Source organism: Melanerpes formicivorus, unplaced genomic scaffold (genome assembly GCF_026170545.1).
Source record: "Melanerpes formicivorus ecotype bairdi unplaced genomic scaffold, bMelFor1.0.p_v2 SCAF_109, whole genome shotgun sequence".
Lineage (NCBI taxonomy): Eukaryota > Metazoa > Chordata > Aves > Piciformes > Picidae > Melanerpes > Melanerpes formicivorus.
In genome coordinates this window covers 1,161,189-1,175,160 of record NW_027142461.1, presented here as the reverse complement: position 1 = coordinate 1,175,160, position 13,972 = coordinate 1,161,189, and the positions used below count along the sequence as shown (strand labels likewise).

General features: G+C 46.9%; 1 protein-coding gene across 1 annotated transcript in view; it reads left to right on the top strand.

Annotated features, from left to right (window-relative positions):
* The first annotated feature begins 1,159 nt into the window (after positions 1 to 1,159).
* Positions 1,160 to 13,972, top strand: part of NEDD9 (neural precursor cell expressed, developmentally down-regulated 9) — a 52,016-nt gene continuing 39,203 nt past the window's right edge. Inside the window, exon 1 of the mRNA XM_068166858.1 lies at positions 1,160 to 1,249. Coding sequence (XP_068022959.1) covers positions 1,238 to 1,249 — 12 coding nt within the window. The 5' untranslated portion in view covers positions 1,160 to 1,237. The remainder of the gene's footprint in view (positions 1,250 to 13,972) is intronic.

The following is a 13,972-nucleotide window of genomic DNA, read 5'->3' as shown; positions in this document are numbered from 1 at the left end:
CAGCCCAGGCCAGGCTGCCCGGGGTGGTTTTGGTGCCTCAACACTTTGTAACTTCAGCAACTCTTCCCAGGGCTGCCTTCACTGATAGTCTGAGCACTTTGGACCCCCACAGACACAGAAATCCCCCAGCACAGGAGGCAAAAGCTGGGGTGGGGGCAGCAGACAGACAGCCTTTTGTTCTGAGTGTCCATTTCGCGCAGACAACTCGAGGTGAAGCAGCTTTGAAACAGTGACTGGGTCACAGGAAGCTGGGCCGTCAACCCTGGCTCTCTATGGGACTTTTTCTCCCTCTACACGGAAGGAGAGTGCAGTTCACGCTGTCGAGCCAGCTCACCTCAGCTGAACCCATCGATCCCCAGCCCCCTCTTCTCAGCTCACAACTTTAAGCCGTAGCTTGCTTGCTTGCTTTGCAGTCCCCAAAACGGGTCCCTCGCCCTCAGCTCCGCCCATGGAGTCCCAGCCCACTCCTCTCAGCTCGCTCCATCGAGCCCCAGCTTGCTGCCCTTGTAGTTCCCCATAAGACACCTCCTACTCTCAGCTCACCCCATCGAGCTCCAGCGCGCTCCCTTCAGCCGAGACCATCGATCCTCAGCCCGCTCCCCTCACCTCAGCTCATTAAGCCTCTGCCTGCGTCCTTCCACTCACCCCATGGAACCTCATCTCTCCCCTTGAAGTCGCAGAACAAGCATCCCTTACACTTAGCCCATTGATCCCCAGCTCGCTCCTTAGCTCGGCCCACCCCCCTAAAAAGCCCAGCCTGCTCCCCTCAGCTCATCCCATCGAGCCATAGCCCACTCTCTTCAGCTGTGCCCATCGATCCCCATCTTTCTCCCGTCAGCTCAGCCTGCCCCCCTAAACTCAAACTCCAGTCTGCTCCTCTCAGCTGTGCCCATCTAGCCGCAGCCTGCTCCCGCCTCAGCCTGCTCCCCCTTCCTCAGCCCGCTCCCCACTCCTCAGCCCGCTCCCCACTCCTCAGCCGGCTCCCCCTCTCTCAGCCGGCTCCCCTCTCTCAGCCCGCTCCCCTCAGCGCCACCACCGGCAGCACGTTGCAGAGGCGGCGGCGGAGGCAGGCAGAGGACCGGGCTGGGAGGGTGTCCCCGAGCACGGCCAATGGGAGGGGCGCTATGCAAATGAGCGGGGCAGCCTGGCTGCGGGACGGGCGGCGAGGCGCGGAGCAGTGGCGATGCGGCGGGAGGTGGAGTAGCTGCTGCTTGGGCTCCCTTAACGCTCCGCAGCCATGAAGTACAAGGTAAGCAGCGGACGGAGGCAGCGGGGGTCGGGGCTAGCACTGCGGTGGGCAAAGTTTCGTGGATTTGCCAGCGGCTTCCTTCGCTGAGGTCCTGACAGGTGGCGGGGAGCTGAGGGGGTTCCCCTCGGCACCCTCGAGGGCAGGCGGGTACAGTTGCCTGCCGCTCTGCTCCCACCCAAGGGAGATGCCAGGTGTGTGTGTGGGGGAATCAGTGGGGCAGCGAAAGGGGACAAGCCGGCGGGCATCCTTGGGATGGTCTGATGGGCTCGTGATAGGGGGAAAAGAGGCTTTTTTTCTCCCGGTGGGTCGGTGCCTCTTCGACCAGCGCTGGTTAGCAGTGCGAGTCCAGTACCTCGGGGAAGGAGGTTTTGTACGGGATGTCCGGCATCGGTTTGCGACAGGGATCGATGCCTCTCCCCGCGGTGTAAAATTTTAACAGCCCATTTGGGAACGTCTCGTTATCACAGTGAAGATTTTAAGGCAGTCTTTTTGACGGGTCGCAAGCATGAAAAGTTATATTAACATTTAGAAAAAAGTAGCTTATCCCCCCCTTTCCATGTTAAATAAATTATTTTAGCGTTACCTTTCACAGAGTTTTGTTTGTTTGCTTGTGGGGATTCTTGTTTGGTTGGTTTTGTTGGTTTGGTTTGGTTTGTTTTTTTTTTGCCAGAAGACAGTAATGTGGAGGCTTTCATCCTAACATTGCTGTACTTGAAAACGTCTGGGCAAGGTCCTGAATTGCCCACAGGGCGTTAGATTACCATACAGACATACCATAATCCTGTGTGATTGGAAAGAAAAAGAGGGGGGAGGGAAGGAAAAACTTCCATTCCTTTGCCAAAAATAACTTCAGCATCAATAAAAAGGTGGTTTGGGAATGTCACACATTACACACTTACTTGGAGACTAATGTGCTTTGGGAGTGAAGTCCATCTTCTGACTGGGTTTAGGCAGCATGGTATAAAAGAGCCCTGATGCTACATGTTGTATGAGGCTTATAAACCTGGGCAGAATGAGGTGTGCAAGCTGTTCCTTGGTGAATACACACAGGTTCTCATCTTTTCCATACATCTTTTGAGCTCAGCTCAGGCTTTCAGGCTCTCTCATACCAAACTTTGGGAAAGGTCAGAGTTACACTTGCAAAGCTGCTGCCAAGTTTCTCCATCTCGTGGTGATTAAGATTAACCAGGAAAACCAAACTGACAAAGATACTCCATGACTTTGAAAATTTTGATCTGGATCTGATGACCTTTTAATTGCTTTTAGTTCTGTCTCAAACAACTGGGTGATCTAAAGTCTGAGATCAAATTCCTCTTCTGTCCCTTTCAACACCCCCTTCAAATCAGTTCAGATAGACTTTATACCTCCTTAAAGCTGGTGACTTTACCACAGGCACTGGGTAGAAGAGCAGTGTCACTGTTAGTCCAGAGCTCATTAACTGCTTTCCAACTGCTCATGGCTAAAGGACACTTGTATCCCAGTGGAAAAATAATGGTCCAGCTTCCTGACCTCTCCTGTCACCCTCTGTCTTTCCCCTGCTGCAAGGCCATGCTTCATATGCAGCCCAGTGGCTCTGCAAGGTTAGGGACCAATAATGTGGCTCAAAGGGAAGAAATCTTCCTGGCTCTGTGTTGTTTCCTTTGCCCTGTCTGGTTGGAATGAACATTTTTGGTTTGGGTTTGTGATTATGTAATTCTAGACGGAGAAAGCTAGACAAAGAAAAACCAAGCCAAAAAAAGAGAGAGAGAGAGACAAGACTGAGGGTTTTGGACTCAAAAACCTTCTGGTCAGACTAGGGTGTTTACTTTCCCTGGGAAATGTGAAATAGTCACATTTCTAGGCCAAACATCCTTAGATCTATTTCTTATCCCTGGAGTAAGATATAAAGAAAATACCTGCTCACTTGGTCTCTGCTACTTTCTTACTGTATTTGCTTTATTTTCCTGTAGGAAAAGTTTTTATTGTGTAGTATTTTGTATTGTGTAGTTTTTATTGTGTGCAGAAAATAAAGGAACAGAGAGTGCTCATGGCCTGCTTAGGGACATACCATCACTTCAGAGGTGGCTTAGCTCCCAGGTGCAGTGCTGGGTCAGTTTAACTACTCCTAGTGTTATACTGGAGACTTTCTTTACTTTCATTGTGATAAAGCTTCATATAATGAAATGGTTGAGATGCTTATTAGAGTGTCATTAGAGAATTAACTGTTGGAGAGAACAGGAACTGACTCTTGTGAGACCTTGAGTATGTGTCTCCATCACTCAAGCCTTCACTTTCAATGTGACTAAACCCAAGATCATTTCTGGTGCAGAAATTCCCTCTGCTACTCCAGCTACTGTTTTTTTCATACATACATATTCTGAAAACTTGTTACCTCTCTTCTTTCACTTCAGCTGATTTTATTGTCCATGCCACGCTTTAAACATACTTCCAACATAAAACTGAAGCCTGAATCCTCTGAACGCTACTGGGGGAGTCCCTGTGGGTTGAAGCAGTTTCAGGATTCTATCTATGTTTCTACAGCTCTGTTCTTTCTACAGTGTGTGAAGTTCAGTGAAGGTGTGACTGACTAGAGCAAAGACAAATCTGACCCCAGCTGAGGTTCTGTTTCACCATTCAGATACTAGTTAACACAAGTTATTTTGAGCTGTGGAAAGGATAGGACAAGTACTTGAGGTTGGTTGTGAGGATCTCTTAGTTCTACTTCTCTGAAAGCTGCCTTCAGAAACTAATTCCTGTAGGGTGCAGTTTGATTACAGCAATGCCACAGTTCTTTGTTTGATGACAGCAGCATCCTCTTGTGCTACATCGTCATGCACCACAAAACTACATCCCACCTAGTTCTCACAGGATGCCATTCTAGCCTCCTGTGATCCAGAAGGTAGGACCAACCCTTCTGAAACAAAACCCAGAGTGTGATTCCAAGGATGGAGCAGTTACAGCTAAAGTTACAGAATCATTTTGGTAGGAAAAGACCTTGAAGATCATTGAGTCCAACCGTTATCTAACTCTACCAAGTATGGTGCTAAATCACATCCTTCAACACCACATCTCTGAGCCTTTTAAACACCTCCAGGGGTGGAGATTCAATCACCTTCCTGGGAAGCCTATTCCAGTATTTGATAACCTTTTCAGTGGAAAAGTTTCATCTAATATCCAATCTAAATTTCCCCTGGTGCAACTTGAGGCTATTTCTTCTTGTCCCATCACTTCTTACCAGGGAGAAGAGACCAACACCCACCTAGCTCCAACCTCCTTTCACGTAGTTGTAGAGAGCAAGAAGGTCTCCCCTGAGCTTCCTTTTTTCCCCAGTTCCTCCCTAAGGCTTGTTCTCCAGACCCTGTGTAGTAGGCACTATGTAGGAACATAAATACCAGTGACCAGTGAAAGAGCACGGATGCAAGAAGAAATACCTGACCTGCAATTCCAATGCCCTTATCTGAGGCAATAAAAGTGTGACAGAAGTGAAAGAAAACATTATCATAACAAGGCTTTTGGAGCTTGTTGGCTGTTCATGAGCAAGGAAAAAAGGGGGGGGAGGGGAAAGAGAGGGAAGGAGAAAGGGGGACTTACCTGTTTTAGTAAACAGATCCAAACAGTGCAAGAAGAAAGGAGAAAAAGCCCCATACATTCCTTACCTCATTTAAGCCAGAAGGAATGACGTAGATGTAAAGTATGAGGTCTTGATTATCTATTTTTAGATAATTTGTTGGGCAAGGAAGAAACCTAAGTAAATAGGGTTTGAAATGCCTGCCATTTGTGCTAAGGCACAGTCCTGTAATATATAGACTTGATTACAATGCCTGCGTGCCAAGACAAACAAAATAGTGTCACTGGGAAGAAATACTATATTCCCAACCAGAGTGCTTGTGAAAAGCTGCTTGTAACCCTGGCAATGAAAGACTTGGAGTGTTGGGCCATGTAAAGGGAAAAGAACTGCCTGTACTTTACTAACCAGATCCTTGCTGTTTTGTTTATTCCTCACACTCCTATTTGTGTTCTTTCTGTTTTGTTAGGGGTTTTTGTTGTTGTTGTATTGTTTTGTATCTTAGCAATCAAACCAAGAAGTAAATACGGACTGTAAAACCTTGTAAAAGGTACTAGAGGAACAAACCACCAGAGGGAAAAACTGTCCAGGTTTGTGTCATCTCTGCTACCCTTGGATTTGCAATGGAAGTTTTGTGATTTGTCTCTCTGACTGAACAGAGGGAGGTGGTAGAAGTGTAGCAGGGTCAGGCACCTATCAGCAGCAGCACTAGTGAGATGTAGCAACAGGACTGGCTCCTTCCCAAAGCTTGGAGACCCTCTGTACTTTTCAGATTCTCATGCATCCCCCCTGTAGTCTCTGTGTATCCCCTCCCCTCCATCTGAGAAATTCCCACTGCAGAATTCATTTGCCTTCCAAAGACATGGTAGAACAGCAAGGTGCTGTTCATTCTGTTCCACAGATGGAGCTGCTGAGGCTTAGGAGTGTTACAGCACTTGCTTTGTGCTGGCTTTTCTTCTTCCTCTGAAACACTACCGCTACCAGCATATAGGGTTTTTTGCATGATTCCTAAACTTCTATGGTTCTATCCTAATAGCTCTTCTTGAGCTCTGTACCTACTTCATTGTGAAACTGCTTGTCTAATCTGTCTCTGTCCAGTAGTTCTTATGTGACGGAGAAGCAGAACTGCCTGATAGACAGTTTTCCTTATTGTTGATAGTTCCAGTTTACTTTGACCTTAGATAGTAAAAGAGGCACTAGATACTAATCTGGGGGTTTTACTCAGGCTTTGAAAAATGTGCCAGAGATTGCAGACACATTATACTATTGCTTTGCCTCATGATACCTTGATTCAACATTACTCATTCCAAGCAGTGCTGTAATATCAAAGGACCTACAGGGGGGCCCTGCCAGATCAAAAAGCAGGACAACTGCTTAATACTAAGACTTCATGGAAACATCTTCTGCAAAGGGCAAATTAAATGTTTAAGGAGAGTTCTGCAGCCCTTCTAAGCTTCTAGTCAACAGTTTGCAGGATATAGGCTAGACTGTGGAGAAGTCTCAAGAACCATTACTGTGAACATGTTAAGTCCTGGAGCACAGTTCCTAAGGCCACATATAGACTCACCTTTGGAATCTTACCATCTCAATCACAGCAACAAGTGGGGTTAGAAAAGATTATATTTGTGCTGATATCTTATCACTGAACATTGTACTTGTACGTGTGGTGGCTCAGGAGAAGTTTATGTTGTTGAACTGCTGCATTACAAATACCAGCCATCGTAGCAAAGCCAGCTATGCCTAGTGATCTGACTAAAAGGTCAAAGGTGACACTTCTCCTGACTTACACACACCTACCCCCATGCACCACTGCTGACAGATAGGGAATCATAGGACTGTTGAGGCTGGAAGAGACCTTTGAGATCATCAAGTCCAACTGCTCACCTAGAGCTCACAATCTCACCACTACTGCTAAGCCACTACCATTGACCCACATTCCTCAGCACCTGATCCATGGGGCTTTTAAACAGCTCCAGGGATGGTGACTCCACCCCCTCTCTGGGTAGCCTGTTCCAATGTCTGAGGACCCTTTCTGTGAGGATATTCTTCCTAACATCCAACCTGAACCTCTCTTGGCACAACTTGAGCCTGTTTCCTCTTGTCATGTTAATTAGAATCGTATCATAGAATCAATAAGGTTGGAAAAGACCTCAAAGACCATCAAGTCCAACCTGTCACCACAGACCTCACGGCTACTAGACCATGGCACCAAGTGCCACGTCCAATCCCCTCTTGAGCACCTCCAGGGATGGCGACTCCACCACCTCCCTGGGCAGCACATTACAATACCTAACAACTCTTTTTGTGAAGAACTTTCTCCTCACCTCAAGCCTAAACCTCTCCTGGCACAGCTTGAGACTGTGTCCTTTTGTTCTGGTGCTGGTTGCCTGGGAGAAGAGACCAACCTCCAATTGGCTACAACTTCCCTTCAGGTAGTTGTAGACAGCAATAAGGTCTCCTGTGAGCCTCCTCCAGGCTAAACAACCCCAGCTCCCTCAGCCTCTCCTTGTAGGGCTTGTGCTTGAGGCCTCTCCCCAGCCTCGTTGCCCTTCTCTGGACATGTTCAAGAGTCTCAATGTCCTTCTTAAATTGAGGGGCCCAGAACTGGACACAATACTCAAGGTGTAGCCTAACCAGTGCAGAGTACAGGGGCACAATGACTTCCCTGCTCCTGCTGGCCACACTATTTCTGATGCAGTCCAGGATGCCATTGTTGCATGTGAGAAGAGACCAACCTCCACCTCACTCTGACCTCCTTTCAGTGAGTTGTAGAAGCTGATGAGGTCTCCCCTCAGCCTTCTCTTCTGAAGACTAAACAACCACAGTTCCCTCAGCCCTTTCTCATAGGATGTGTATTCAAGGCCCTTGGCCAACTTTATAAACAGTAGGAGACAAGAAGCCTGCCTTCTCACAAAGAGCTTGCACTCACAGTAGTCCTCAGCCAAGCATGAGGTCCTGCCCTTGCACAGAAATACAGGAGAAGAGGATGTTCCCTCTGTATCTGGAAATAGCAAACAGCCTTGTATCTCTGTGCATACAAAAAGTAGGGGACTGTGAAAGGAGCACATGGCTTCCCCCTTGTCATGTTGCTGTTATCAAAGATATTAGGGGCATGGGAATGACTTCTGCATGCAATAGATGGGCTTCAGTCACTTCAGGGTAAAGTCACTTCTGGTTTGCTTATTTTATCTGGACTGGCTTATCACAACCATTTAAGTACTTAAATCCCATTCATACCAGCAGCAACTAGAAACCAGCCTGTCTCCAAGATCTAGAGTCTCATTTCATTTTTAAAGTGACATAAGCACTTAAGAGGAGCATGCACAGGTATCTGCCTTAGCTGCAACAGTTGTGGAGAACCCTTGCCTTCTACTGTTCCCATTTCTGGGAGTACTTGATGGAGACAAGCAGATGAACTTCTTGAGACATTAAAGCCCACACTTCTCTGTAGAAGCTCTCATTCAGTGACATTTGAAATCATGAACATGCAGGTCACGCTTCAAGATGCTTCTTTAGGTAGCATGTGCAGTCTGAGCATCTATGAAAGCAATGGAGATTTACCTGTTACAACAGAACTTTGACCCCTGAAAGATGCTTTATGCTTTGTTAAATCAGGCTTACTGCTAAGTAGAGCTGCATTTGGAGGTGCTCTTTGCTTCCTCTAAATCGCTGCAGCTCTCATGATCAGTGAAGCTGGGTCACTTTATAGCAGCAGCTGTGAGTACAGCCCTTGAATACTGCTGCCTGTTCATCACAGGCCACTCTTGGCAAGTGATGGTTTTTTTTCTTTTGCCTTTTGGTCTAGACATTACAGTAGTGGAAACAGTTTTAATTTTAAGGAGTTCATTTTTCCACAGCAGACTTGGACGTAGCTTGCGTTTGACAAGAAGCAGGGCTGCTGTAGTTTGCAGTCCTAGAAACCACCAGTGCCTAGCATGGTATAAAAAAGTTAATCTTTTTCTTCTCCAAAGGGATGAGGCCCATTCTCACCTTTTTATTTTTGTGTTTGTTTTAAAAACATTCAATTCCCAGTCAGAGTGGATGAAAAGGAAGAGGAATATGAATGGATTTAGTCTACAGAAGCGTATCAGAAGCTGTTTCTTAAGCGGGCCTCACGCACAGCGTGGTTGCAAATTGTGGCAGTGGCAATACTGTAAATCATTTGGTGACAACGGAACTTAGAAAGGGGAGGAAAATGCAGGTGAAAAATCAGTGATTCTCTTTCAAAACAAATGTTTGATCCAAAGGGTTAAGTACAAAACAACTGGAAGAGTGCACTCTGGTTAACACAGAGCTTGCAGTAGGTAGGGTCACGAATGCCCTTGTCCTGTGGACTTTACATCCAGTTAAAATGCTAAGGGTAATAAACCAATTTTTATTGTTATAGAGCCCCTTAGTTTACTAGCAGATATCTTCTTTTTCTTACACCCCCCCCCACCCCCCCCACTCTGCTTGCTTTGTCTTGTTTGCAGCCTGGGATCTGCACAAACCCATCTCTGCAGCAATCAAGGACACAGTTAAAGTTGTATTTCAGTCTGAGACTAAGTGTAGTAACCGTAACTGGTTAAGACACACCCACACACTCTCCCTTCTCTGGGGGCACACTTCCTTAGAAAATGTCAGCTTACCAAAACTGAGCTGTTCTGGGAGGCTTGTCGACTTTTGGCTGCTGCCCTGTGTCAAGGAGAAGGCTCTGACCAGACTAGCAAAGCCTCATCTGCCAGCCAGGCCTGGCTCCCCACAAAGTATGTCTGATTTCCCAGGCAGCCTGTTGCCTGTTTCCCCCACTAGCCTTCTGAGGGCTGGAAACATGAAAACATGAGAAACATTTGTTTTTTTCTTCAGTAAGCTGGACTCCCAGGACATCCTAAATTGCAAGTGCTGTGCAGCATCCCAGATGGTGACACTAAAGTGACTAAGAAGGGTGGCTTTTCCTTCTATGGAGAATTTTTTTGAGAGACTTGGGGTGGGAGGAAAGGATCATGTCCCAGTTCTGCTAGCTTCTAGATTAAATATATATATATATATCTATATTAAAACCATCCATTCCAGAGCTGAAGACATCAGCCAGGAAAAACCTGGTGACAATGCTGAGCTGTGCCTACAGGGCTATGATTTCTTGACAGGCAGGCTGTGATTGTTTCCCCAGAGCTGCACAGAGAAGGGTTAAATTTAGGAGAAGGAATTTTATTTTATTTTTGAAGGAAACTTTTTGTCTGGGAGAAAGCTGCTTGCAAAAGCCAGAAAATGGAAAACTGAGAACTCAAAACACACGTTTCAGGATTCTTTCTATCCCTTCCCCACCCCCCTTCTGCTCTGCTCCTTCCATTCGTGAGCGTTCAACATCCGATCTCCTTTCATTAGGCTTTTAATTGCTTGCCTGAGGGAAAGAGGTTGGGTTTTCCATCTGCTTTTTGATTTTTGATGTACTGTGGTTTAATCACAGTGAGATCATATTTACTCTAAGGCTATTGTTTGCATGCTTTATTTTTTTCCCTTTTCCTTTCCTCCCCCCTGTTGATGTCACAGAAGGCACAGAGCCTTCAGATTTGAAAAGGCCTTTTAAAGTCATGGAGCTCGCTCACACCCTTCCTTGGGCAGGAGGGGGTGTGGGGGGGAAGGAAACTGGTTACAAAGGTAAAACATATACAGAGAACTCTGCGAGTTAGGTGTGGTGGAATTTCCCAAAATATGAATAGTTGTTGAAGGTAAGGCAGGGGATGTGGTTTGCAGTCCCTGAAAGAGCAGAGAAAATGGTATTTCACCACTCCTGTGAAACCCCAGGAACTCAGAGGGCAGGGGAATAAGATCAGAATATGTCATCAGTGTGTCACTGCTCTGCTTCACTGGTGCAAACCCTTTGGGTTCTCTACCACAGCTCCAAACAGGCTGGGTGGTCTGACAGCACAGAAGCAGCATGCATGAGTCTCAGGGGTGTTCCCCAGGGCTGAGCTAAAAAGCATTACCTCAGATACGCCCTTTGCTAGGGTGGCTGTGACCTGTTTCACAGTACACTCCAAACAGAAGGTTGCTATGTAGTAAAAGGGAGTTGCCATGTCTGTTAAACTCTCCCTTTACATTCACCAAGCACCTCAGAAGTTTTGTATGAGTCAGATGGTGTTTGTGACACAAGACATCCATGCTTCACTGTGTCAGAGACAGAAGGGGTAAATCAGCTCCTTATTTAGCATCTGACATCAAATTGTGTTACTATAATTGCCTTTGCGATGCCTAGGAGTCCACAGCAGCAGCCCCACACCTCATTTCCCCTCTAAGTAAAATAAGATCATAGAAGGATTTGGGCTGGGAGAGACCTTTAAGATCATCTAGCTCCAACCCTCCAGCACAGACACCTCTTACTAGACTGGGCCACTCAATGCCCCATCCAGCCTGGCTTTGAACGCTTCCAAGCTTGGAGCCTCCACAGTGTCTCTGGGCAACTTGTTCCAGTGCCTCACCACCCTCATGGGGAACAATTTCTTCCTAATGTCTAATCTCAACCTGTCTTCTTCCAGTTTGAAGCCATTTGCCCTCATCCTAGCACTACATGCCTTTGTACAAAGTCCCTCTCCAGCTGTCCTCATGGTGAAGATAACCCAGCCAGGCCAAAAACACAAAACTTGGTGAAGAGACAGAAGAATATAATCCAGACAAACAAAGCTTGGTTGGTTGTCCTTATAGCCAGCATAAAGTTAGTGTTTTCTCAATCTTTATAGATCCAGAGCCAGAAAACTTACACTTTGAAATGTCAGGCACAGCAGTAAGCTGATGTACTCCCCACAGAACAGTGACATTTTTGTATTCACACAGGACAAAACACCAATTAGGACCTTAATTTTTGTATTCTTTCCCTTTTTACATGCCCTCCACCTTTCCTACCCTCCTAATTCCTCCTGGATTCACATCTTTGGATTCCCTCTGAAGTTGCAGATTCACTGCTGTGCCTCAGTTTCACAGGCTATTTAGACAACTGCCTACAACAAGGATGGATACACAAGTATCTCCTGTTTGCTTGAAATGGAAGAACTACACAGAAACAAAAGATGTTCTCATACCAGAGAACCTTCAGTCTCTCCCATATTTAGTTTGCAATTGAATCCTAGTCTTGGGGCAACTTGATGGACCACATCAGCATCTTGAGCAGGAGTGTGAGTGGAGGAGTGGTCAATCTGCTCACTGCCACCCCTGCTGGGTAGAGTGTTGGGCCTACACAACTTGGCAGTGAATCTATCCAGAGTAAGACAGCCACCATGCCTTATGTAAGTGTGATCCATTAAGGAGGAGACAGTCCCATTCTTAACTTTCTGTGTAACTGGTCAGGAAGGAAAAAGGAAAAAAAAACAAAAGAAACCAACCCAGCCAGAGCAAACTCTGCAATTCAGGCCAGACAGACGGACTGGGACTGCTTGATGGAACACTGAAATTAGACACTCCTCCCCTGCAGATCCAAGGTTTTCCACTCCACAACCTCCAAGCAGCTTGGAATACTTAGCATGACTGACAGAGATGCACAGGACCAGAGTGCAAGGATTCTTAGGGTGGGTGAAGACCTGTCCTTAGGGCTCTGCTCAGGCTGTTAGCTTAAAGCTCTCTCATCAGCTGTAAAGCCAGCCTTCCATATCTATGCACGGAAAACTGCCTTAAATTCCAAGCCCTTCTTGGTGGATACATTTGGGCTAGCAATGCTTGACCAGAAAATATCTCCACTAGAACAAAACTTGAGGGTTTTTTTTTGTGGAAGAAAGCAGAAGAGTGCCTGAGAAGTGGAGCTGTGGGCTTTGCCTGTAAGAGTGAATTGCAACATGACCACCCTGAACTGTTTGCAACCAGGGTCCCTCTTTCATAGAATCAGTTTGGTTGGCTGAGACATTTAAGATCATCAGGTCCAGCCATTAACCCAGGTCACTACTAAAATGTATCCCTCAGCATGTCATCTACCCTCCAGGGATGGTGACTCCACTGCTTCCCTGGGCATCCTGGGAACAAATTCTTCCTAATGCTCAACCTAATCTCCCCCAGAGCAACCCAATGCTGTTTTCTCTTGCCATGTTGCTTGCTACATTTCTGTCATTGGCCTTGAGACGAGGAAGCTCACAGTTCCCAGAGCCAGCAGGCAGACCTGCAGTCTGACTTAGATGCTGAGGGCCTTTCAAAGTCCTCCTGCCAAAGCTGCAGCTATCTGCAACACCCTGGTAATGCAGTGAGCTCTTCTATACATGATGTGGCAGCACTTCCTGCCTCCTACATAGCTGTTGGCTTCAGATAAAAAGTTCCTGCACACTGCTTCTTGCTGGCAAGGCTATGTTGCCACTCAGTAAGACCTGCACAGGCTGGAGAGTTGGGTGGAAAGGAACCTAATGAAGTTCAACGAGGGCAAGTGTAAGGTTTTGCAGCTGGGGAGGAATAACACCAGTACAGGTTAGGGGTTGACCTGCTGGGAAGCAGCTCTGCAGAGCAGACCTGGGAGTCCTGGTGGATAACAAATTCACTGTGAACCAGCAATGTGCCTTTGTGGCCAGGAAGGCCAATGGGTGCACTAAGAAGAGTGTGACCAGCAGCAGATTGAGGGAGATTCCCCTCCTAGTGTGAGGCCACATGCCGGGTACTGCATCTGAAGGGTAACAGACACAACTGGAACACAGGAGGTTCCATCTGAACGTAAGGAAAAACTTTACTTTGAGGATGCTGCAACAGTGGAACAGGCTGCCCAGGGAAGTTGTGGAGTCGTCTCTGGAGAATCTTAAACCCCATCTGGATGTGATCCTGCATGACCCCAACTTAGCAGGGGGGTTAGACTAGGTGCTCTCTAGAGGTCCTTTCCAACCCCTACCATTCTGAGATTCTGTGGTTAGCTGTTACAGGTCTGCACAGTAGGGGATTGTTACTGCCCAGCAGCAAAGTGCCTTTTCCATTCCCCATGTCAGTGCCCACAGGGACACATCTGAGAACGTGCCTGTGCAGCTCTGTGCACACCAGATACAGCCTTTGCTGCTCACACTAACTTCTTCCAGGTTTGAGGAGACCAGCAGCAGACATTTTGCACAGCTGAATGTCTTACTCAGTGAACTGTAACCTTCATGAAAAGTTGCTTGTTACAGATAGACCTGTTACCTACTGCGCCTCCTTAGTTCCCTTCCTTGCAAAAGCAGCAGAGTAAATTCTTTGTTTCAGGGGCAGTG